The sequence below is a fragment of the Pseudorca crassidens genome, chromosome X (assembly GCF_039906515.1).
Source record: "Pseudorca crassidens isolate mPseCra1 chromosome X, mPseCra1.hap1, whole genome shotgun sequence".
Taxonomy (NCBI): domain Eukaryota; kingdom Metazoa; phylum Chordata; class Mammalia; order Artiodactyla; family Delphinidae; genus Pseudorca; species Pseudorca crassidens.
This window is the reverse complement of record NC_090317.1, coordinates 130,200,583-130,227,121: the sequence shown is the minus strand read 5'-3', so window position 1 is coordinate 130,227,121 and position 26,539 is coordinate 130,200,583. Positions and strand designations below refer to the sequence as shown.

At 43.8% G+C, this 26,539-nt stretch overlaps 1 protein-coding gene and 1 long non-coding RNA gene across 2 annotated transcripts in view; both read right to left on the bottom strand.

The window, feature by feature from the left end:
• The window catches only part of LOC137217392 (uncharacterized), a 494,052-nt gene extending 480,773 nt beyond the window's left edge, over positions 1–13,279 (bottom strand). Inside the window, exon 1 of the long non-coding RNA XR_010940086.1 lies at positions 12,501–13,279. This is a non-coding gene — a long non-coding RNA (uncharacterized lncRNA). The remainder of the gene's footprint in view (positions 1–12,500) is intronic.
• Positions 13,280–13,818: 539 nt separating this feature from the next.
• The window catches only part of LOC137217390 (pseudouridine-5'-phosphatase-like), a 129,240-nt gene continuing 116,519 nt past the window's right edge, over positions 13,819–26,539 (bottom strand). Inside the window, exon 4 of the mRNA XM_067724160.1 lies at positions 13,819–13,914. Within this exon, the coding sequence (XP_067580261.1) occupies positions 13,834–13,914 (81 nt within the window). The 3' untranslated portion in view covers positions 13,819–13,833. The remainder of the gene's footprint in view (positions 13,915–26,539) is intronic.

Sequence of the window (26,539 nt, the reverse complement as noted above, 5' to 3'; positions counted from 1 at the left end):
AAAGACAACCCTCAGAATGGGAGAAAATATTTGCAAATGAAGCAACTGACGAAGGAATCTCCAAAATATACAAGCAGCTCATGCAGCTCAATATCAAAAGAACAACCAACCCAAACCAAAATGGGCAGAAGACCTAAATAGACATTTCTCCAAAGAAGACATACAGATGGCCAACAAACACATGAAAGGATGCTCAACATCATTAATCATTAGAGGAATGCAAATCAAAACTACAATGAGGTATCACCTCACACCGGTCAGAATGGCCATCATCAAAAAATCTACAAACAGTAAATGCTGCAGAGGGTGTGGAGAAAAGGGGTGGGAAAAGGGGTGCACTGTTGATGGCAATGTAAACTGATAAGCCACTATGGAGAACAGTATGGAGGTTCCTTACAAAACTAAAAATAGAATTACCATATGACCCAGCAATCCCACTCCTGGGCACATACCCTGAGAAAACCATAATTCAAAAAGAGTCATGTACCAAAATGTTCACTGCAGGTCTATTTACAACAGCCAAGACATGGAAGCAACCTAAGTGTCCATCGACAGATGAATGGATAAAGAAGATGTGGCACATATATACAATGGAATATTACTTAGCCATAAAAAGAAACGAAATTGAGTTATTTGTAGTGAGGTGGTGGGACCTACAGTCTGTCATACAGAGTGAAGTAAGTCAGAAAGAGAAAAACAAATAGCGTATGCTAATACATACATATTGAATCTAAAAAAATGGTTCTGAAGAACCTAGGGGCAGGAGAGGAATAAAGACGCAGACCTAGTAGAGAATGGCCTTGAGGACACGGGGAGGGGGAAGGGTAAGCTGCGACAAAGTGAGAGAGAGGCAAGGACATATATACACTACCAAATGTAAAAGAGATAGCTAGTGGGAAGCAGCCGCATAGCACAGGGAGATCAGTTTGGTGCTCTGTGACCACCTAGAGGGGTGGGATAGGGAGGGTGGGACGGAGATGCAAGAGGGAAGAAATGGGAACATATGTATATGTATAGCTGATTCACTTTGTTATAAAGCAGAAACTAACACACCATTGTAAAGCAATTATACTCCAATAGAGATGTTAAAAAAGAAAAAGAAAAGAGAGAGAGAGACATGGAATGAACAATCGTTCAAACATACCAGGTGGGCTTTGAGAATTGATTTCAACATATATTGAAGCTCTTATAAAGAAACAAGTCAATAAATGCTACTTAATCTATTTCTCAATTTTAGTACCTGGTGATGCTGAGGTAGCATCGAAAATTCCTACTTCTACATTTTAACTTGATTTTCAATAATTATATTTTAAGATACCTATGCCATCATCATTACATGGTGTGTGCGGCAAAAAAATAGCTCAATAAATGTTTGTTAAATAAGTGTAGTAAACAAATAAATGATCTATGAGTAAAAATATATATATATAGTTCAACAGAGGGAATATAGCCCAAAATTTTTAAGTATAAATGGAATATAATCTTTAAAAATTGTGAATCACTATGTCGTACACCTGAAACATATAATATTGTACATCAACTCTACCTCAATAAAAAAATAATAAAGGACGATAACATAAATGTACACAGGTAAACCACATAAGCATTTACAAGGTGCACAAATATACATATATATGTAAAAATAATTAGACAAAGCTGTAGACTTAGAAGCATTCTGTGGATTGTGTCACGTGTAAACACGTAAGACTCCTCAGCCAGCATGGGAATGGGCGTACTCTCCTTCCTGTCTTGCCTAAAGTTCCTTTCTGCCCACTCCATGCTGTCACTTCTTGGTACAGGATGCATTCTCAAGTGGGGACAGGAACACCCCTAAGGGGCAGAGATTGGTTCTTAGGGCCACAACTCTTACTATTTTTATGTATAAAGCACAGACAGGCATGCAGCACGTGAACAGATACACAATGTAACCGTGGTGTTAAAATTTCACGGGAGGGAAAGGGTACCATTAGAAAAGAAAACGTCTGAGAACTGGAAGCAACTCCTCCGTGCAGTCCTCCCGGATGCATTGGTCCTCAGTCTGGACTCCTGACTTGGCCCTCCCACTTCCTGAATTGGTTCAGGCATACCCACAATGCACTGCAAAGTGGAATCGAAACTGTCCGCGTGGTGGTTATCTCCCCTCCAGCGCGTGACGTCCACCAAAGCGTCCTTCGAGTCATCTCTACGTTTGCAAGAAGAAAGCCCTGCCTCTCTTACAGGGTAGGGGCTAAATAACCGTTTCATGACTAAATGAACAAACCAGCTCAGAAACAAAGGTTAAGGATTAAAAACAAGTCACAAGGGGCACCGCCCCTACCTCCGTGCCTGTCCGGATGCCTGAGAGCAATACAGTGTTTGGTAGAAGCATTCTTCATGCTAAAAAGAGTAAACATGCCCCTCGTAAATAATACAACAACAAGCAACTGCCTTTACACAGTGGAAACCTACTTTCAAGGAGTCTGAAATATGCTAAGAATTAATAAAACATTTTAAAATGTACTCTGTAATTTGAGTACAAAAAGGAAAATCGATGAATGATTCTGAAAGAGAGAACAAGTGGAGACAATTATTATAATCTTGCATGTATTGAGAACCTCTAACGGTCTCGATGCTGTCAGGCTCACAAAATCCATTCCCCAGGCTAGGGAGCTGTAATTTTAACCCCCGGCAGAGACGTCGCCTGCCGTTGTTGGACCACTGCTTTAATTTGCAGGGTCTGGTGCTGAGAGATTGAAAATAAAGTCAAATAAAATAGCACATACATTCTCATTAAGTTGCCTAATTCCATAAAATGTGTTTGATTGAAATCCTATAGCCCCGTGTTGGAGTCTAGAAGAGACTTCACACACAATAAACTCCAGGCACTCACAATCGTAGGTATTAATGTCCCATAGTTCTGTCTCATGTTCAATCAATCCTTCCCTTTGGGCTGCGGACAATTTGATAAAGTCCAGTGTTCAGATTAGATTCTATTATTTCTGCGACATGAACCTTTCTGCTACACAAAGCAGTCACTTTGGAAAGTTCTTCTTTAGTTAAATGTGTCCCAGAGTGTACATCTAAGTGAGGACAGTCGTTCAAAGATGCAAACTTCTACGCCATGAATTTCTGCCAGTGATAAAGTTTCCTTCAATTTTGCCATGGCCGTTGCAAAGGGCTGTCTTGGTTTTAGTTTTTCCTTTTTCTAGTTCCATACAAGGTTGATATTTAGTGTTTAAAGTTTGCTTTATATGGTTATTGTTGGTCTCATTCTATGTTTTCTGAAAACTCCATCCCTAGTCCAACTCTATGTAAATAGTTTCGTCTCTGACTGACAGGCAATGATGTCTCACCTCTGTCTTAATTCTTCATTCTAAGAATAAATGTTTGCACAGCGATTGAGTTAGGAAGCATTTGACGTGCACTAAGCTACCCCCGGCAGGACAGACAGAAGACGCGGGTGCTGTGATCATCCCCAGTTGACAGACCAGAGCTGGTGCTTCCGAGGAGGTTGAGCTGCAGGTACAGGCAGAGCGGACGTGGCCAGCTCAGACGTGGTCAGTGTCACCTGCAATGGAGAGCATGTGCCGCAGGGCAGCGGAGCCTCTGTTCCACACGGTCACTCGGGGATCCAAGTAGTCACACTCCCTGCGGCTTCAAGGCACAGCCCGCAGGGTCCCCAAGGGTGTCAGTGCTGCCGCCGGCTGGGAGGTACAGGAGGGAATTCTCCTGTTGGGTCTGGCACCCTTCACTTCTGTCAGCTCGGCTTCTGCCTGGGAGGACGGGGTCACACGGGCACACATCCTGCCAAGGAGGCTGGAAATGGGTGTACAGGACCGAACCGAGGCATCATGGAGGACTGACTATCGATGCTGATTGCTGCTGCCTGAATGCCCTTGGATAGATTTAACTGCAATGGATTTAACTAAATGGATCAAACGGACCATTTCCTCACTGCAAACATTTCTTTTCTTTTTTTTTTTGGCCACACAGCATGCAGGATCTTAGTTCCCCGACCAGGGATGGAACCCGGCCTGGCAGTGAAAGTGCTGAGTCCTAACCACTGGGCCGCCAGGGAATTCCTGCAAGCATTTCTTGAGAGAGGACAGGGCCGTCGCCGTGTTCAGGCCAATACTCTACCCGCCAGTGTTTGCTTTCCTCCAGCACGATCAGGCTCTTTGTCTCTTGAGAACAGGAGCGATCCCAAAGGGCTGAGCTGTTCAGTGAGAGGCTACGGTATAGGGCACGTGGACAGAATGAGCCACGTCAGGGGTGTACGGAGTTGGGGGAGAGGATGTTCATTTGCTTTTGCACAGGGTTCCCAGCACCAGAATCCTGGCGGCACTGCACCAGCCTAGGGACCCGCGCCTTGCAGTTACTTGTAAGTAGGTACCTACTGGGCCCCACCCAGTAAGAGTGGCGGCCCCTGTAGGTCATGAGAGACATTTAGAAGCGATAACCATCTGTCCACACACACACTCCCACACGAATGTTCACAGCAGCATGATGCACAACAGCCCAAACACAGAAACTAACCAAGTTCCATCAGCTCATGAATGAATGAACAGGACGTGCTCCATCCCTGCAAGGCGGGGGCACTATCTCATCACAAAAAGGAATGAAGTTGTGACACCAGCTGCAACAGGGATGAGCCTCAAAAACAGGATGCCGAGTGAAAGAGGTCAGGCACTAAAGGTCACAGACCGTAGGAAATGCCCAGCAGCGGCAAATCCAGAGACATGGAGAGGAGACTGGTTATGCGCCGGGGGTGGGAGTGAGTGCTGACGGGGACCGGGTTGCTCTGGGGGAGAATGAAAACGTCCTAAAGTCGACTGTGGTGATGGACGCACAGCTCTGTGAATCTGCTCAAAACTACCGCGTTGTAGAGTTTACGTGTGTGAACTGCGTGCTGTGGGGATTGCATGTCAATGAAGCTGTTACAAAGACAAGCCCCGAAGTGCCTGATGGGGGCGTGCAGTGAGCTTGTCCCGGCGGGGCACTTCCTCCTGGAGACCCCTGGATGCCCTGGGACTCCCACAGCAGCCTCCTCCAGCAAAGTGGCCGTCTCCTGACCGTGACACAATGGCATTCCCTGAGACAGGATTACACACAACATTCCCCTGTACATCCTCAGCTGCTTCCTTCACATGCCAAGTGCGCAGATCCAGCACGCCCAAGGGGCTGAGAATTTCTATCGATGTTCCCACCAAGATCCCTACACAGGGTTCACCCAAGACAGTGTTTGTTTTAGAGAGCAAAACCTTTTGTTTGTTTTTGCTTCTGCTGAGGTTTAGTACCTTTTGTTGTTGTTGTTGAAGTATAGTTGATTTACAACCTTGTGTTAGTTTCAGGTGTACAGCACAGTGATTCACTTATACATATCTATATCTGTATAGATATAGATATTCTTTTTCATATTCTTTTCCATTATGGTTTATCTCAAAATACTGAATATAGTTCCCGGTGCTATATAGTAGGACCTTGTTGTTTATCCATTCTCTATATAAGAGTTTGCATCTGTTAACCCCAAACCCTCAATCTATCCCTCCCCTTCCCCCTCCCCCTTGGCAACCACAAGCCTGTTCTCTACATCTGTGAGTCTGTTTCTGTTTCACAGATAAGTTCATTTGTGTCATATTTTAGATTCCACATATAAGTGACATCATATGGTATTTGTCTTTCTCTTTCTGACTCACTTCACTTAGTATGATAACCTTACTCTAGGTCCATCCATGTTGCTGTAAATGGCATTATTTCATTCCTTTTTTTATGGCTGAGTGGTATTCCACTGTGTGTGTGTGTGTGTGTGTGTGTGTGTGTATCACATCTTCTTCATCCAGTCATCTGTCGATGGACACTCAGGTTGTTTCCATGTACCCAAGACAATGTTGAACTTTACCCAAACCCTGTGCTCCTGGAAAACAGGGAAGGTTAAGGAATTGCCCCATCCTCTGTGTCCTGGAAAACTGCTGACTGCAAAGAACCTTCCTTCCCCACCTGAGTTAGACAGAACTCCCAGATATTCCCTTTGGGCACCCAGGACAAGGCCCAACACAGACCCTCCAGATTCCCATCCTCTGTCTCATAAATGATGTCCTGAGTGGTTTGTCCCCACAGATGAACTGGAACGAAATGCTTGTGAACCAAACTTGGGTTCAGCCTCTCCCTTTGCCCCCCAGGACCTTGAACTTTGGCCCACCGTCAGTCTGAGCCAGCAGCCTCTCACCCCAGCACAGGGTGCTCTTAGGAAAATATTCTGTGGTCTACATTGGATCATGCCACCCTTTCACCCCACTTCCCTTTGCCTAGTTCCTTCTAGACTACAGGTCAAGGGAATCAACTTTGCTCCTCCTATAAAAAAAGAGGATCCCCTTCTGCTAACTGTTGCTTGCTGACCTTATAGACAGAATGTTGTCCCAAAGGCAATAGCCCCGCTGCCCCTAATGCCACAGTCTCTTTCCCTCCTTCCAAGAATCCTTTTTGAATAAAAGTCTCTCCTTACTAAGTCCGGATGTGTTTCCTTTTTTTGTTCTGACAAGCACAACCCATGTGGGACTTTTAGGGTTAAATTCACAAAGGGTTCCTCCCAACGTCATTGCAAGTTCCGACCCTGGCATGCTTTTTCTCAACCCTGATGGAATCGATTTGTCAATATGTCTCCTTGCTTCATCTGCTGGCATCCCCTCAACCTTTCTGCTTTCTTTTAACGAGCTGAATGAGCCCCCGATAAACAGATTCTCAAAACATAGTAATGCTTGCACAAGCTGTTTAACGTGGAGCTTTTGGAAGAAGGCAAGGGTGCTTTCTGGTAGTGACGGGGCTGACAGTGTGTAATGAGCACTGTGGCCACCTGTAACCACAGTGGATCACAGAGGACACATCCTGGGCTCTCGCATCCCCGCTGAGCAGGGCGTGTAGGGAACCCTGTTCCCTCGGAGTTGGATTCTTCTCTTGGGCCTTTCTTCTCCTTCACCAGCTGATCCGTGCCCAGAACTCCTCCTTGTTGGCTGAGTTACTTTTTATTTGGCACTTCCGTGAAACAGTGAGTGTCTATCAGTGCATTTGTAGCCAGTGGCACCCTGGCCACTGCTGAGAGATGTAGCAGGAATCTGTTTCATCACACGGACCGCTGGAAGGGGAGACGGGGTGGCTGGGAGGTGAGGACGAATTCCTTGGGCAGGGCACAGCCCCTCCCTGCTCAGAGCTGGAGGTGAGGAGTGATTTTCCACCACACAGGGGTGAGGAGGGGCCAGGAGCCCCCGTATGGTGCGTGGAAATGTTCCCTCAGGGAAGTCATCTGGGCTGTTGGTTTTGACCCCTTCACGCTGGACATTTTGTGGGCTGTTCTGAAGAAGGAAACAGGTTCTACAGCCATCACTTCAGTCTCCTGGAAGCTGATTCCATGCATGAGGGAGGAATGGAGTATTTGGTGATGGTTGGCCAGGTTCTTCATCCGTCCTATTTTCCTCCAAAGAAAACGCAATTGTTCCCACCATGCAGGGATACGTGACTGGCATTAGCACGCCTGCTCTGGTACTTTCCCGAGAACTGTGCTCCAGGACGTGGACGGGGGACCTACATCTATATTACAGGCAATGGACAGCTTTATTGACTAGGCAGGTGCTTTCAGACAAAGTCTTTTGCATAACATAAGAGCAAGTTACTCTTTTCAAATGACCGTAATACTCTTAGTCAAAACCTTTCAATTGAAATGGCATTAGCATACATCTTATTTTCTGGAAAATGTACTGGAAACTGCATGAGAAAGGCACATTCTATATGTTTTCTGGAGAACTAAGCTATTGGATAAAGAGGAAAACCAACTTGTTATGCAACGACCTGATTCCCCACTTTGGGGGATTCAATGACTCAATTGAAGAAATGGGTCTGGGGCTCCTCTGTGTTTAGAATGAGGCACTGTTCAAGTAGCCGGGGATACAATGTTGAATAAGACATGGTCTCATCCCCCGAGACGTTTCTAACCTGCTTTTACAAATATTCCAGTCAAGAATTCCCAACTGCCATGCAAGTTTTTGTTTTTGTTTTTCCGCATAATACCATGCAATGTTAGGGTCTGGATCTGAAAACACTGACAAGAAACAATGAAAAGAAAACAGTGACGTCTACTAGGACCCAGACAGTAGTCCAAAGAATCATAAGCTAAATAACTTTGTCCTCTGTGTGATGTTTTCTTGATTGTTTATAAAACCAGAAGTCGATGCATGTTTTTTGCACTAAATGGTCACAACCCAAGACTCTGTTCTTTGATTTAAGGCTCTTTGGGGTCACTGAAGTGTCATTTGGAAAACTGCTTCCTGACGCATAATGTTATGGTAATGATACCCTAAAGCCCGTGTAAGGGCTCTGCCAGGAGAGCTATTGATTTATCTCCTTCCCAGTATTGTTTTAAAACAAGAGGCAGCTGAGGGTCAAGAGAGAGACTCTGCTTAATGCAACCCTAGGAATTTTCTTCTTTTTTTTTACACACCTGAGAGGAGAAAGGTTGTTCATAAATACTCATTTACAGAAACAATTCGAGAGATGCAGAAAAGGCACATTTGTCTTCCATCTGAGCATAGGATTATACCCTAGGTAACAATGTAGGTGAGGGAAGGGTAGAAAGTGCTGGAATATCGGGGTTATAGCGAGAATCCAAGAGACCTGGATCAAAGCCCAGCTGTGCCACTCACTGATTGTATCCATTTGGGTTATAAATTGGAATTTTCTGAACTTAGTCACCTCACATAAAGCAAAATTACCTGCCTCAAAGATAGCTGTGAGGATTCAATATCATACTGCACGCAAAGGCCAAGGAACAAAGCCTGGTGCGTAGTCTACACTCAGTAAGCTGCACAGATCATTGCTACTGTTATCGTTACATAGGGGCCAGACGCAAAGTGTTTACACATAAGGTGCTGCGTAAGGTGCCTGCTCTCAGTACTTGAGATGGGCGGTGTGATGTGATCATTAATTTTATGTATCAATTGACGAGGCTACGCGGCCCAGTCATTTAAATGTTAGTCCACATGTGGTTTTTTTTAGATGTGATTACATTGAAATTAGCAGACTCTGAGTAAAGCAGATTACCCTCCCATAATGTGGTTGGGCAGGGGATGGTGGGATGGTGGGTGGGTCGTGTCTAATCAGGCGAGGGCCTTAAAAGCAAAGATGAAAGTTTCCCAAAGAAGAAGCAATTCTCTCTCAAGGCTGCCACATAGAATCTCTGCCTGAATTTCCAGCTTTCCGGCCCACCCTGCAGATACCAGACCTGCCAGCTGCCACCATCACATGAGCCAACTCCTTAAAATAAACCTCCTGATGGATACATAGATACAAATACATCTATCTATAGCTACAGATATAACTACAGACAGATAGGTATCTCTGTCCCTACTACCTATCGATAGCTACATCTACACCTATCTATCTACAGAGATAAAGGTGCAGATAGATAGATAGATGAATACAATAGATCTTTATCTATACAACAGCTAATTGTAATTCTATTGAATCTGTCCACCTATCAAAATCTGCCTCCATCTCTCTCTATAGCAATAGACAGATTTAGCTATAGCTAGATAGACACAAATTCCCTGATCTCTACATCTGTATCTAGAGATCCTCTTGGCTCTGTTTCCCTGGAGAACTTGACTAATTCAGGCTGGGAGACTGACAAGTAAATAGACAATGTGAATGCTCTGTGGCGGGTCTCAGCACAGCACAAGGTGCTATGGGAATGTACAGAAGAAGATTGCTCTTTTTGAATCCCGGATTGAATAAGCTGCCCGAGAAGACAGTTGAAAATGAGAACAACCTTTAGTGGGTGGACACAAGGGTCGGAACCCCCAAGGACACAGATGAGGGACAACTAGAGGATTAAGAAGACAAAACAGTGTGATGTGAAGAGGGCATGGAAGCCCAGGGGGAGAGCTCTCCGAAGGGCAGTTTTCATCCTATGGGAATACCACAGGGAGTGTAAGTTAGAGACTGGGAGGTTTGCACCTGGGATTTCAGGAGGGTCTTGGCACTGCATGAAACTTAGATGCAAGGCATGGCCATGGAGGTGGCTGGAGGGGAATGATGGAGAAGGTCCTGCGGGTGAGAAGGGCAAGAGCTCAGTGAGTGCCGTTCCCCGGAGGTGCTCAGGGCAAAGATAAGCGGCCACCCAGCGGGGAGCAGTGCAGGGTAGCGGCAGCCTCAGGGAAGGGCGGATGGTGGAAGAGACGGCGGGTGAACAGGCTGAGAGAGTGGAGGTCCTCAGTGTAAAGGTAAATGTCCTGGAGGTGGGAGAGCAGCGAGAGGCTGGGTCAGGAGCCAGGGCGGAGGGGCCGAAGCTCAGGAGACACAGGCGGGCGCAATGACCAGATGGGCCCAGCTGTCCGGGGCTTCTCAGGAAGTCCTGGTCCACTGGTCTCAGCCTCAGATGCGTGCTGGAACCACCCGGGGAGCTTTTCAGATATTGCTGCCAGGGCCCCACCCCCAAAATGCTCTTGTTGCTAGCCTGTCTCCCTCCTTGATGATTTATGTGCCAAAGACTATCTTTCATCATCACCACAATTGTGCCCACGCAGCCCCACACTGGCTAACGCTGTTGGCTCACTCCCAGGGTCCACTGAGACCAGCAGCTCCACGGGTACATTGCCCTGTACGCTGACTACGCTTCTTCAACCCCTGGCAGGGCTCCAAAAGACAGCCTGGTCCCCAAAGCATCTGTGAAAAACCCCCTCCATGTGGACGTGGAGGGTGTGGACGCCTCCAAAATCATAGAAAGGTGAGATACCCGATTACCAACCAGCCAGCCACCCACAGAAACTCCCCTGAAGGCACTCGCTCCTGAGGTGGACATGGGCGTTGCACCTCATTTGTCCACAGATGGCCTGGTGTTCCACCTCCCCAAGCCCACAGGGGTCACTGTCTCTTGAGGTGGACATGGGCGTTGCACCTCATTTGTCCACAGATGGCCTGGTGTTCCACCTCCCCCAAGCCCACAGGGGTCACTGTCTCTTGGCAGCTGTATTAAGGGCGACTCTATCACGGTGAGAAACCAAGGGGGTATGAAAGAATGTCCCCACGGGAGGGAGGCCCATTCTAGGAACAAAGGCAGATCTCCCAGCTCTTTGGAACAGATATCTTTGCAAAAGCTAATTAGCCTCTAAACCCTACTCACAACTAAGGCACACAATCTATTGCATCTGACAACATGAAAGGTATAATCATACTTTCCAAGCACAGAGTACTTTCACCTGTTTAAGCAAATCTGAACGGAAAAAAATTATATCGTTTCACAAGTTTTTTACTAAACACCGTAGCTCTAGACAACAGATTTTGACTTAAGTCAGCGATGAGCTCCGTTCATCCAACGTTTAGCCATGTTGTCAAATCAGGTTTTGGAAGGTATGCTGCTATTTAAAACTAAAGGTGGATACAGCACTTACTTAGTGTTGTGGAACTCTGCAGAATGCAAGAAGGGAGCTGCAAAGGGCCTCTTAAAATAAATATGTCCTTTTTGGCAGAAAATATCATTGTAGGGTCCCCCATGGGTAGGGGAGTGGGCAGTGCACAGAAGATGGGCTGACACTGCATTTGAGAGTGGAAAGAATACATCCAGCATGCAGAGTAGACTGGGCTTCCCCTACTGGGCCATACGTGCTGGGCCTCTTTGCATTCACCTTCTAAAATGAAACTTCCCCAGACAATAATTATTCATGTTTTCAAAGAAGAGAATAACCATTGCTCTCCTGGTGTCTCCAAACTCAGAATTTCAGGGTCTAATTCAGACGTACTCACTTAACAAGCCAAGCTTTTATCCATAATATAAGACTAGAGGAAAAGCGAGAATGATTTTTATGATGGGTGGGGTCAATGGATGTCACAGAAACTTTTGGATGCAGCCCCAGTCTTGCACCCCTAGGGTCAAGGCTGCACCACCAACGAGATGGCGGTCGAAGTTCATGGGGCCACTTGGTGGATCCATTTACATAGGTGCTGCTCCTGGAGCTTTACACAGCAGCTCCTATATAATTCTGGACATTAATATGCTCAAGGAGACTTGAGAATAGCCCTTTTGAAGTAAGGTTCAGCATCACTGTCTCAGCTACTTCCTTGGGGAATTCTGAACGTGGGTTCCATTAAAAAAACAATACAGCAGCAAAGGGGCATCCTACCACTGCTTCTTTGGAGATTTCACTCCCACATGATACCTTTTGGATGAGAATCAAAGCTTTTCGTGTACCTACCATTCTAGGAGGCAAAATACCAAGGTGAAAACCCTCCCATGTGATTGTTTGAGCACAGAATATAAACAAAATAATTAGCAACTCAAAGGGCATTTCAAACACGCGCCAACACGGAACCATGCGAAACAGGGAAGGTTCCCGTTTGTAAATTCCGGCTACGCAGACAGACTTTAAGGATTCATATCCTAGGCAACACAAATGTGCTCCGTAAAAGAAATCTTCCCAGAGGCTTTTCCATATTTGCCACAGTTAAGCTTACATTTAAATAAACGCGGAGTTTCTTACCTGTCTACCAAGCGGTCCTTCTGCAAATCAGCTCCCTGCTCTCCACGTCACGCCACGAATGAGCAGAAAGAACCAGATCTCATTGTGGTAACACAGGCTGTCCTCCTCGTGGAAGGGCAGTAGAAACTTCAGCCTCAAGCCTTCAGAACGTAGATGCCAAAGTGTAAAGTGCAATTATCTAAGAAGAGAGGGCTTGGTGGAAAACATCGATGGCCCGCAAAGAGGAAAATGGCATCTTTGACTGAGAGTCAATAGTACACACATTCATGGAGTTTCTTCCCCAGAATAGAGACTGTTTCTATGTTGACACACGTCTTTTGTACCTTAAAGAATGATCAATGAAATACATTTGAGACACTGGAGTGCATTTATGGCAGTCACAGGATAAGTCATTATTTCCATGTGCTGTGGTTTGAGTTTGTGACTTTGGACACATTGATCATTAAGGCAGAGGGGAGATACAAGTATTGACAAACTCTCAGCAGCACCTAAGCTAGGACATCCCAGAGGTGGCTACCCGGGGCCTCTGCTTGGGGCCCCACGTGATGAGGCTCCCAGGTCAGTGATTCGAGGAACCAAAGGCAGGCAGTCTCTCCATCACCTGCGGCTAGAACGCTGCGGCCCTTACCCTCCCAGGCCATAAAAAGCCCCACCATGGCAGAGAGTCAGCACAATGAAAAAGGCATGGGATCCGTACCGAGAATATGAACCTGGGCTCTGCCATTTTGTGGTGCGGTGACCATGGACTTGGCAGGAGTATGGTGAAGGACCTCCTGGAAATTCTTGGATTCCAGGCACTCAAGACCTCCTGTCCTGGCAAAACAAATTCTCCACATGGTCCAGCCCCACTAGCCTGGACACCGAAGTTTAGGGCCAGGGTCCTGGGTTGTCGTGAAATGGTCCTTTCCCCTGATGAGCCCTCATGCAACAGGTGGCCATTAAACATTGCTTAAAGGATGTGAGGCATTAGGGAATACCCCATGGCTATGGTTTCCAGAAGATTCCAGTAAGAGAGGAAACTCTGTCCGCCTTCTTTACTTTTCAAGTCCAATTCTGTAGAGTGCACTGCGCCCTCTGTACATCATGAGGTGTGACATCCTAGAGGCCCTTTGGCTTTTCAGTGATCTCTTTTTTTTTTTTTTCGGTACGTGAGCCTCTCACTGATGTGACCTCTCCCATTGCGGAGCACAGGCTCCGGACGCGCAGGCCTAGCGGCCATGGCTCATGGGCCCAGCCGCTCCATGGCATGTGGGATCTTCCCGGACCGGGACACGAACCCGTGTCCCCTGCATCAGCAGGCGGACTCTCAACCACTGTGCCACCAGGGAAGCCCTCAGTGATCTCTTTGATGGAGCCCAAGATGGCCTTCATGCTGAATTCCATCTTCAGTGGGCAGTATCGTATAAAGTTCTTGCTGAAAGAAAAGGGAAAAGAACCACAATCAACAATGGAAACGTATCTGTTTTACTCTGTGCTGTTTAAATTACTGGAATAAAGAAAGTAACCTTAAGTTTAATTTTAGTTTTAATTTGCTTTTAATAAACTTGTCCAGATTGAATTTACCACTAAAGCATGAGAAAATAGCAATAATTGACTCCATTTAGGTCAAATGTTGGCAATGATGTTTGATCAAAGGCAGATTATCTAACAAAGGAACAAATGACAGTGATCCTCCCAGATTAAAAACAACAACAAAGAAAACATAACAAAACCAAAGGGAAAAAAAAAAAAAACTTTCAAGAATCAATTCTGGGCCATCTGAGCCACGGAATATTTTTACAGGTTGGGATGGTAAGTCATGACAGTACTATGAAGAGACCGAAAGCAAAAAGGTAAGGCTTTTGATACAGCTGAAAATGTGAACTGTATTCCACAACCTTGGTTTCCTGTCTCTTGATAAAGAGGCCTGCATTCAATCCTTTCCCAAGTCCATCCGCCAGCCTCATGACCCCTTAACTTTAGATGTCCAGAATTGCACCTCAAAGTAATGCTGAATAGGAGTGCTTGCTGAAGCTCTGGACCAGCTCATTGCAGACAGTGCCAGGATCACATATCAAGGAACAGGCAGAGGATAAGTACCGTTAGACATGAAACAAAGACTCAAGACTCATGGCTGAGAGTTGCTTCTAGCCTAATACTAAGTTATTTAATATTTACTGTTATAAAATGTTATAACAATGTTATAATATATAAAATATAATGTAATAATTTAATGTTATATTATATAACACTGTTATCTTCCAAAGTATGTCTTCTTGCAGCTAAATCAGCAGACAATTGGTACAATTTGACCGCACCAATCAACAGTGATTAAAATATTTCAAAATAAATACAATGCAGGAGTTTTGGAAAGTACCATTTTTTATTTTGTTTAGTTCTTCAGTCACATTTGGTCACTGCCCTCCCCCGCCCTGATCTAGATAACACTAACAAAAATATGTTCTCCACGACTCAGCCTGTCCTAGACATACTGATGAAGAGATCAGAGGGAATTGTTAATTACAGAGTTCTAGACTGTAAGTTTGTTCCACAAACTCCTTGCAGATAAAAATGAAAGTAATAAATTAGCTGTCACCACTTTGGAGATAAAGACAGTGGCATCTCACTGTCATGGGCATTGCTTTATAGGCACAAATGGCATATTGAAGGAATGAAATACGAAGGGGGGAGATATGCACAAACGAAAAATAAGGTTGCTGAATTCATCATGGGTGAGATATTCCTTGGTGTAAAAAAACTGGTTGTGCAGCTGTGATCCTGCAGCAGTGCCTGCATAGAAATGTTTAAAATGTGTTTTTAAATGCACATGCTCCTAGAAGCATTTTACTGAAAGATGAAACACAGCATCTGGTCTCCTGCTCCGTCACCCTTCTCAGAGACAGATTCAAGCATCTCCAGGTAATATCCATGAATTCTGAGGTTAGTGATGGAAATCGATGTTCCATCCCTGCTGAGAACGAGAAGTGACTGCAAGTCCAGGACCAAGTAAAGTTGAACCCCAACAGTTCAGGCTGGTCCTCAGTAATGGTTCCAGGGTGAAAGGCACATCTTTAACCTTGGTATCACTGTTATAACTCTTCATTTATTTTTATCTTGTTTATTATTTTTCAATATACTTTTAAAATTTCCCCATAAAGTCTTTTCACTAATTTTTTTTCTATTTATTACTAATCCTTTATATTTTGGGGACTTGTGCAAAAGATATTTTCTAAAAGCGTGGTGTGATCTAACAATTGCCGGCATATAGACATACAAGTGATGTGAATATTTATGTTGTATCCAGCAACCTTGATAAACCCTCATAGATTCTAACAATTCATCTAAATATTCTTTGAGATCTGAGGTTTTCAGAGTAGACAATGAATAAGCTCTGGAGGATAACAGCCTCTTCCTTTATAATATTCATACGTCTCGTTTTATTTTTTCTTATATCATTGAGCTGGCCTTTAGTACTGCCAGCGCAAAGCTGAATGGGGGTTGTAATAGAAAGCATTCTTACTCCTGGTCTTAAACAGGAATACTTTTACCTTTTCACTATCAAATATAATACTGAGTTTCAACTCGTTTTTTTTTTTTTTTTGATAGATATTATTTATCAGTGTAGGAAAGTTATTTTCTATCCTTAACTGCTAAGGATCTTTTTTTTTTTAATAAGTCAGGAATAGATATCGACTTGATCAAATGATTTTTCTTCATCAGTTAAGATAATCATACAGGTTTTTCACTGGTAATTAATAGACTGATCTTTCTAATGTTGATCCAGGTTTGTATTACTAGGATAAATCTTTTTTTTTCATGATTATTATTCTTTATAGCTTGCTAGATTGTTTTGTTAATATTCTGTTTAAGATGTCTATCTCTCTATTTAATAGGATTTATTCTCCTTGGATAATTTAGTTATTAAAGTTAGGCAGTCTCAAAAAAATGAGTTAAGTTTGTTTTCTTTGTTCTCTGGAAGAGTTGTAATAGTTTGAAATTACTTGTTGATTGTTAGATTTAACATATAAAACCATCAGGGCACAGGCTTTTCTTTGGGGAAAGTTTTCATTTTTTGTTTGTTTTTGTTGTTGTTGTTTTTACAACTAACTCAGTTTTTATAGTTTATTTCTGCTTGAGTCAGTTACATTTTTCTAGAATTTTGAACATTTAAGTTTTCAACTTTATTGCTATACAGCTGAAAATGCTATGATTTTATTATCGTCTTGACCTCAGAAGCATCTATACTTTAAGAAAATAGTTTATATTTGTTCTCTCCCCCACCACCTTCTCTTTTCCTCTCCTCCCCTCCCCTCCCCCACTCTTCCTTTCTCTTCCCTTTCCTTCCCTGTCCCCTGTCTCTCTCCTATTCAGTCTTGCCAGAAGTTTTCCAGTCTTACTAATTTATTCTTTCTGACTTGTCGAAGTTTTAATCTGTTGTTCTTTTCCTAACTCCCTGTGCTAGATGTTCAACTCATTGATTTCCATCCTATTCCTGTCCTCATATAAACATTTAAGGCTTTAAATTTCCCTCTCAATACTGCTTTATTGCATTCCCCTTTAAAAAGTATATAGTGCTATTATTGTTTATCTATATTTTCAATTTCCTTTATGACTTCTTTTTTGACCCACACAGTTGTTCTTTTCTTAAGGGTGTGCTTTAAAATTTCTATATGGAGATTTTCTATTTATCTCTTTGTTCCTGATTTCTAACTTAATGCATTATGGGGAGAGAATGTGACATATCCTATGAGCGTGATGAGATTTACCTGATAATCTGCTTAATGAACTGTGTTCAATTGTCAAAATTATTCCTTATATTGTATTGAGATACGTATCTTTCGTTTGCAGGCTGCAATGTCCTTTCGCTAACATGAAACGCGTGATTTCTTTTCATTGTATTTTCTGTTTTAAAAATTTCCACAATATAGGGCAGTTATTGAATTGCTGAGCAATGTTAAAAAAAATTCATTCAAGTATGTTGATAGAGTGCTTAGTACATGCTCATTGTGTCTGTACACTAGGCATTAAGAATACAGGGATGACAGAGACTAACACAGTGTTTGTTCCCATGGACTTAACTTAGCATCTAGATGGGCAGAGAGATAAGTGCTCCCATAGTTATTTAGTTATTGTTGTGTTAAATGTCACAGAGGGAAAGTACAGTGTGCTATGATGCAGGTTCTTTCTGAGATCAAGTACAGTGGCTATAGCATGCGAGTCATCACTAGCTGTACTCAGAGAAGTCTTGGCACAGAAACACCAGAGTCACCCAGGAATATGACTCATCAAGTACAGGTGTATCCCTCTAGCCTGCTGTGTCTCTCCTCCTCTCCCCACTCCTTATCTCCACCAGTTCCTAGTGATTTGTCCTCTTTTCCTCTTCTTCCACTTACCCGTTCATTTTTTGGTTCCTAACCACCATAGTGGTCTTTCTCTGAAAACACGTTACGTACTGGAAGCTGGGGACAAACCTCCACAACTCTGCAGGTGTGATCTGTTCAGCAGAGTTTCTGATGTCACTCACACTCCATCAATTGGTTTTTTCCAAACCAAAAGTTACATGGTTTACCAAATTTTGCTCTTAACTGAGGATGTGCATATATAAATATGAAAGAATATTTTAAGTAGTTACCATGCTCTCTGTTATTATAATGAATGCAGTCACAAAATGAGGTCCAAAGTAAGGTCATTTCCATTTCTGTCATGTTCAACGTCAACATTCATTTGTATTGTAATTGTGTGAGATTATGTGAGGCTTTTTGTGTGTGTTTTTGTTTGGTTGTTTGGTTTCGGTGTCTGGTTATTTTTGTTTTTACCATCGATCAGCCCTGTCCCCACAAGCTGGTACTTGAGTGGCTGGTGTATCTGAGCAGAAAGTGGCACTTTGCTGCTATCGGTCTCCATCTTGTGAGATTCATTCCACTGATCCAGGCCAGCAAGTCTCCTCTGGACCTTGTTCCTTCTTTTCTCTTTTTCATTCCTGTTTCTTCTGGTCTCAGTTGTGTCATTCAATGCATTCGCTAATCACTACTGTGCACCCCTGATCAGCAGGCTATCCCTTGCCTTGTCCAAGTCTCCCCAGCTGAGATGGCCAACAGGAGGGCCAGAGGGAGACTATGAGAAACATACTCCAGCTGCACATCCGTCCCTTAGTCATCAGTTTCAATAATGTTAAGTTGATCTTGGTTGATCGCAGTCCTCAAGGCTAGGACTGAAAACACTGTCAAAACTCTGCTCAGACGGAGATCGTGTCCTTCAAGCCAACTGCATTTCTGGTATTTATTAGTCCAGTGAAATGAGTCTTGGCTGGCAGGACTGTTAATGACGAGCCCACCCTGACTCACAGTGACCCCCACTTCCGTAGTTAAGGGCTCACCAACCGCCTTTTTAAAGACTCCGTCTCCAGATGACGCTCAGGGAGGACACTAAGCTCACGTTCCCTCAGAGCTTTGGCTTCCACAGCGATCTCAAGCGAGTTCTAACCACCAGCTGCAGCCTCCTCTTCTCAGCTGTCCCCGCTTGACCTCTTGCTGGCATTGTATACTGTCAACCACCCCATCTTTCTTGGTCACACATTTGTGCAATTCATCTTCTCCTTGGTCTTTGAAAAATCAGAACATGTGTTCACTTTCAGTCTTGGGGATGGAAATCTCTGCTGTCTTATAATGATTTCTCAACATTGCCAGTGATGATTAGTCCGGACAATGCATAAGTTCTTTTGAGAAGCAGCTTATCCAGGCTAGAAAATCGCTCCTCCATAACTAGGTTTCCCTTATAACCTCCTTGTGGTCTTAGGATTTTAAGGTTCTTCTAAATGTTAATTTCACAATTACCTGTAATTACCTGACTTCTCAAAGTCAGAGAAGAGGAAGCAAAAATGAAAGTCCAAGAGATACTCCCCCTTGTGAAAAAACTAGGCAATGGTTCTTAGCACTATTTAGGTGATGGTACACCTGGAATGTAAAATACTGTTTGTTTGTACAGCACAAGCTAGCACAGCATTGTGAAGCAATTATACTCCAATAAAGATGTTTAAAAAGTAATAAATAAAATAAAATACTGTCTGTGAAACGCCTTGATATAATGAAAGACCATGATCATTGGTAGCTATTTTCATCTTACAATCAATTTGGCCAGCCAAAGGTATTATATATGACAAGTACTCTAAAGCAGGGGTCCACAACCCCAGGCTGCGGACCGGTAGTGGTCCATGGCCTGTTAGGAACCGGGTCGCACAGCAGGCGGTGAGCAGTGGGCGAGAGAGTGAAGCTTCATCTGCCGCTCCCCATGGCTCCCCATCACTCCCATTACTGCCTGAACCATCTCCCCTCACCCCTGGTCTGTCGAAAAACTGTCTTCCATGAAACCGGGCCCTGGTGCCAAAAAGGTTGGGGACCGTTGCCCTAAAGAACATATAAAAACTACAGCTATGAACAAATACATATACCTTCCCAGCACAAGATATCAAAGTCATCCCATTCTGGGGTTTTCTGCTAACACAGACATACCTCAGAGATATTGCAGGCTCAATTCCAGACCACCATAATAAAATAAATATTGCATTAAGAAACAAAGACAGATTTTTTGTTTCCCAGTGCATGTAAAAGTTGTGTTTACACTACACTGTAGTCTATTAAGTGTGCAATAGCATTACGTCTAAAAAAACAACGTACATACGCCAATTTAAAAGTACTTTATTGGGACTTCCCTGGTGGTCCAGTGTTAAAGAATCCACCTTCCAATGCAGGGGATGTGGTTTGATCCCTGGTCGGGGAACTAAGATCCCACATGCCACGGGGCAACTAAGCCCAGGTGCCACAACTACTGAGCCTGCATGCCTCAACTAGAGAGCCCAAGTGCCACTAACTACATAGCCCACGCACTCTGGAGTCCACGCACCACAACTAGAGAAGAGAAAACCCGCACGCCACAACTAGAGAGAAGCCCACGCGCCGCAATGAAAGATCCCACATGCCACAGTGAAGACCCTGTGTGCCACAACTAAGACCCGATGCAGCCAAATAAATAAATATATATATATTTAAAAATGAAATGAAATGAAACAAAAATACTTTATTACTAGAAAATGCTAACCATCATTTGAACCTTCAGCGAGTTGTATTCTTTTTGCTGGTGGAGAGTTTAACATGTTGCAAGAATTACCAAAATGGAACACAGAGAGTCGAAGTGAGCAAATGCTGATGGAAAAATGGTGTCAATAGACTTGCTCAATGCAGCATTGTCACAAACCTTCAAACTTTGTAAAAAGCGCAATATCTGTGAAGTGCAATAACATGAGGTCTGCCTGTAATTGCTTGCTTCCTATTTATTTATTGAACAGAGGAGGTTAGTACTTAAAAATAAGAGAAGGCAGGGACTTCCCTGGTGGTCCAGTGGTTAAGAATCCACCTTCCAAGGCAGGGAATGCAGGTTCCAGCCCTGGTCGGGGAACTAAGATCCCACATGCCATGGGGCAACTAAGCCGACGCGCTGCTACTACTGATCCCATGCACCCTGGAGCCCGTGCACCACAACTAGAGAGAAGGCCACGTGCCACAACTAAGGCTCGATACAGCCAAATAAATTAATAAATATTTTTTTTAAAAAAAGAGCGAGAGAAGGCAGAGGATGCCAAACAATTAGGAAAAAGAATTATGAGAGGAAATATTTTAAATTGAGACTATTTTGTTATTCAAGTTAATTCTGGTGAGTTGTGAAAAGACTATGGCCATCACATAATTTTAGAAGCAAGGATCCAAGGCAAACTTGGTGTGCACAGGACACCTACTAAGCTAGGTGGGTCCCCAAAGCTTCCATTACCTACTTGAGACAAGCAGTTGCCTGAGTGGAGCTAGTTCTCACCTATTGTTCTACTTTGGGAATTAGTGGCTTTTCTGAGGGAAAAAGTCAGTAAAATCCATTATTTATTTCTCATACTCCTCGATCTCTATTTCATAGAAGGAATAAAGACAACGTCAGATTCACCTAAAGAAAGACAAATGTTTGCAGAAGGCAGACAGATGTGAAGTGCTCCAAAGCAAAGGAGAAGTAGTTAGATGCCATGGGATGGAGAGATTTTTGATTTCTCAAGTTTGTTATCGCCTATGTATTTCCCCCTTACAGATTACCACTTAAGCCCTTAAATAACTAATGAGTGTATATTCCTTTTTTCCAGGAGTATCATGGAATTGGCACTCAGGAATGACTGTCAAACCATAGCTTAGTTTTGGGGACAAAAAAGCAAGAGAAACATCAAGAGATGGAAAGGACACTGGCAGCTATAAAGAATAAATAAGAACTCGAATTTCCTGAGCCCTGGGGGGTGCGGGGGGAATGGCTAGGGAGTAACACTCAGCCAGCCCTGAGAAGTACCTGTGAAGCCCTCCCACATTTGGCTAGCAAATCCGAAAGGACACAGGTAAGGTCTTCTCTCTGAGTTCTGGCTATAATATTAACTGAAAGGCCCTTTTGTTACTTTTCATATTTTGAGATGCCTTACCTCATTCTTGGCTTAAGACTTCCTAATACTTCTCTTGAAAATTTCTGCAAAAATGTTCTATTCCTTAGTTGCTTATATGCCCCTCCTGTCATATTAAGTCCATGTTCTCCTGATGTCTAAGTTCATCTAGAGGGCTTCTTCCTGATTTCTTTTGAAATGTCAGCCTACTTGTATTCACTACGATTATTTGCCATTGTACTGTCATGTTCTCATTTTTGACAAATGCCTGTCCATTCTCTGTTCTTGCTCCACACAGAAATAAATGAGTTCTTTTTGATTGTCATCTTTTTTTTTTTTTTTTTAAAGAAAGCCACACCTGTCTCTGAAACTCAGACTTCCCCATAACATCCCTGTGAGCCCATGAAAAGACGGTGGATTCCTCCCTGGTTAGGTGATCTTCATGTTATTCCTGTCAACTCTTCTTTTGCATTATCTTCATGTTTTCCTGCTGTATCTCCCTTTCTGTTTGTGAGAGGACCAATTATACCTACCTTGCACACTCTGTGCCAGTGTCTGCTGTCTCCTAGCATTTTTTCCTGTCAGCACTTTGCATTGTAATACGTCCCTGCTCACAGTTAGCAGGGGTCTCCCTGCCTCAAAAATCCAGCATTGTTTTTTGGAAGGGTGAAAACAATCACCAAGATCAGCATTGCAGGCTCGTTACCATCGGTAAATTCTCCTCCATCATGACGTGTGTGTAGCCTGCACCTCACAAAGGTGCTGCATCTGAATGCTTCCCTGACTGATCCTGCTTCTTTTCTGCATCCTGTCCTTTGGTCCCCACTTTGCCTTTTCAAGCAAGGTTTTGCCTTTGGGGCTTTACCACCTATGCTGAAGACTATATTGGAGGTGTTCCCTCTCCCTCAGTATGTCCCCTTCACACTGCCCAACTTTTACTTTAATGGGCAGCGTTTCTTCATATACTGTGGTTCAGCATCTGTGTGGTTATTCACCTCATCAAAGATGGGATTTAATTTTAATCTTTTCTTTCTCTTCATTGTTTTCCATTCCTTTAGTCAGGAAAGGAGAAATATCAATAACTAGGCTTATGAATGGAAAACTTACTTTTGTTTCTAAAATTATGAAGGATAAAATGAATATAACATGCTTGTTCTCCCTATTGTAACTGCTGTACAATTTCATATGGATTTCTTATATGTTTTTAATATTTTATTTTATTTTATTTATTTATTTTGGCTGCATTGGGTCTTCGACACTGCGCATGGGCTTTTCCCTAGTTGTGGCGAGCAGGGGCTACTCTTCGTTGCGGTGCACGGGCTTCTCATTGCACTGTCTTCTTTTGTTGCAGAGCACGGGCCCTAGGCACCTGGGCTTCAGCAGTTGTGGCGTGTGGGCTCTAGAGTGCAGGCTCAGTAGTTGTGACGCACGGGCTTAGTTGCTCCGCGGCATGTGGGATCTTCCCAGATCAGGGATTGAACCTGTGTCCCCTGCACTGGCAGGCAGATTCTTAACCACTGCACCAGGGAAGTTCTATGTTTTTAATATTTTACTGTGTGGTCCATTTCCCCTACTAGACTGCCAACTCCATCAGTATTGGTCCATCTTGCATATGTTGGTCGAGCGAGTTGAATCAGCCCAATCAGAGAAAAGGTCTTGTGATCTGCTGATTTCATACAAGTCCTTGGGGTGGAAGGAGCAATATAAATTTGGTCACATTTACTTTTGTATACAAGACTGACACTATTAGGATGATTGATATCATTCTATATCGCTGTTATTCCCCTCCATTTTCAAAATGAGCTGCTATCATATCTACTTCAAACTGACTCCATCTGAATATGAACAAGTGCATTTGACATAATTAGTGTAGTTTGGTCAGGTTCTAGGAAGGACTTTTAATTTCCTTTGTTTCACTTTCCATGGAAGCCTTTCTTTCACGTCCTCCTGTTTATTTTTACAAACCCAGAGATACCTGCTGGGCCACGAAGAGACTCAGCTTGGTTATACCTTGCTTCATATTTTCGGCATTCTTTTCCATCGTCCTGTAGATAAATTAACATCAGAGAATTTGGGAACAGGAAGTAATCCTAGAATCTGTCAACTCCCGCTCCTTTACTTTACAGGCTGAGGAACAGAGGCCAAGATGCTGCGAGACGCATGTAAGTTCTCACAGCTGGTGAGCAGTAGAGCTCATTTTCCTGAGATCCAGTCTCATGTTCTTTCTACTACACCCCCCGCCTCTATTTTGAACTTGAGCATCAGCCGAGTAGAAAAGTACGTCTGATGTAATTGCAATTGTGTCCTTGGAAGTATACAGCATCACCCTCACACTCAACAACTTGTTGGCAGGGATCCAAACGTCTGTCTTACCTCCAAGTAAAAGTAAAATATGATGTATGTCATTAGCACAAATATGACATTTAGGTAAATTCAGGGCACGCTGAAGACTTCATGTTTATGGTGATGAACATCTTTTTATTTCTTTCACGTAGATGTCTTTTCTTTATGTTTACCACAGTTTCAAATTCCTTTCTTTGCAGAAGATGATATACTATAGCAGAATATTTTTACTTTGTCACTCACTTTTGTTTTCCTATTTTAAATGATTTCTTAAAAATATATCAAATAAATGGTGAAGATAATGGTTTGAGGAAGGTTATTTAAGCAGCTGACTTTGGCGGTCACAAAAAAGACACTTAACTGCAGGGTAGGCAAGAAAATAAAGACAGACCAAAATTCAAGTGCAAGTGATTTGGGTTTGGGTGGCCAGCTGGATAATAATAGCCAAAATGCAACTCCATCTGTGGCAATCGGAGAGGAAAATACTTTCCTTGAGCACAAGAGCACCGGCAAGCCGTGTACTGCAGAAGCATGATGTCGAAAGGGTAAGGGACTCATGATATTGGAGGCACTCCCACAAACCTAAGCCCGATGGCTTTGGCAGCACAGAGAAGAGAGAAAAGCCAAGCAGAGGCAAATGGGAACAAAACAAGCGACAGCCATCCACGCCACCCTTATAAGCACAGAGAGGCAATAAACCTGTCAGCGGGCTTTCCACGCAGAGTCTCCCCAGGCTAAGATGTAGTAACAATCAAAGGAGGTTTCCAGGCTTACATTCTTTATGCTTGGTGCTAAGTAAGCATCCTGGGACAGCCGCACATCGCATGTCTCCTATCACATCGCATGTCTCTGCCCATTTTGGGGGCACACCAGTCCTGATGTTCTAACTTGACGTCTTCAGTAGGACAGGCTGTCCCTGCAACTGCCCGCCCCTGTGGCACTGCCATTTCTAGCGAGGCGAGGTCTCCCTCTGCTTCCTCCCCACCTCCCCTCGGCTGCTAAGAAGAGACCCAGCTGCTACCCTCTCCCTCTCTGGAGCTTGGAAAACCCTTCCCTTGTTCTGATGGACATGTTGGAAACAGTTAGCAGGGGGTGGGGGTTAAGAGTCAAACCTCACAGAGTGCTTTTGGATAGGAGAGGGAGATTAGGAAACTGGAACTTAGTTTTCTACCGATGCCTCTTTTTAGAATTTTCTACTATTTGGCTAGAGACTGCCAAGGTTGGTTCTAAGGAGTGATTTTTCTCTTAACTAGAGACTGAGCTGGGCACTTCATGCTAAGAAAAGACATGGTGCTTGTTCTTGAAGTGTCCCCAGGCCATTGGGACAGATGGACAATAGACAGCGCTCAGGGATGTTAGGTAACAAATGGTGGAATGCCACCAGAGCCCAGAGGGGAGCAGCCGGTTCAACCTGGGGTTAGGGAGGGGCGCTTGAAGCAGCGACCCCTTGAAGGGGCTCAGGATTTAGACCTCTGTCTAAGCATTTCTCAGGAAGGAGAAAGAACAAAGTTGGGAAATAACACCACGTGCATGTGTGTATATATGTGAAACCTGGTAAGACATTTGGCCCTATCCAGAACATCCATAAGACATTTGGTCCATGCCAAAAGGTCCTTGATATTTGGTCTCTCCAAAACATCCTTCAGCATATTTGGTCCATGCCAAATGGCTCTGGACAGGACCAAATATCAAGGACCTTTGGGCTTGAATCAAACGTCTCCATGGATGTTTCAGACAGAACCAAATATGACAAAACATCAAGGACCTTTTAGTGTGGTGCAAACGTGGATGTTTTGGACGGGACCAAATATGACCAGATATCAAAGACATTTTGGTGTGGAGCAAACGTCTTATGGAGCAAATGTTTTATGGATCCAATGTCTTTTTAAAAAAATATTTATTTATTTTATTTACTTTTTTGGCTGCATTGGGTGTTAGTTGCTGCACGCAGGATCTTTCATTGCAGCGCGGGCTCTTCATTGTGGCACACGGGCTTCTCTCTAGCTGTGGCATGTGGGTTTTCTCTGTCTAGTTGTGGTGTGTGGGCTCCAGGGCGCGTGGGCTCTGCAGTTGTGGTGTGCGGGTTCCAGAGCGCGTGGGCTCTGTAGTTTGCGGCATGCGGGCTCTCTCGTTGAGGTGTGCGAGCTCAGCAGTTGTGGCATGTGGGCTTAGCTGCCCCACGGCACGTGGGATCTTAGTTCCCCAACCAGGGACTGAACCCGTGTCCCCTGCACTGGAAGGCAGATTTTTTACCACTGGA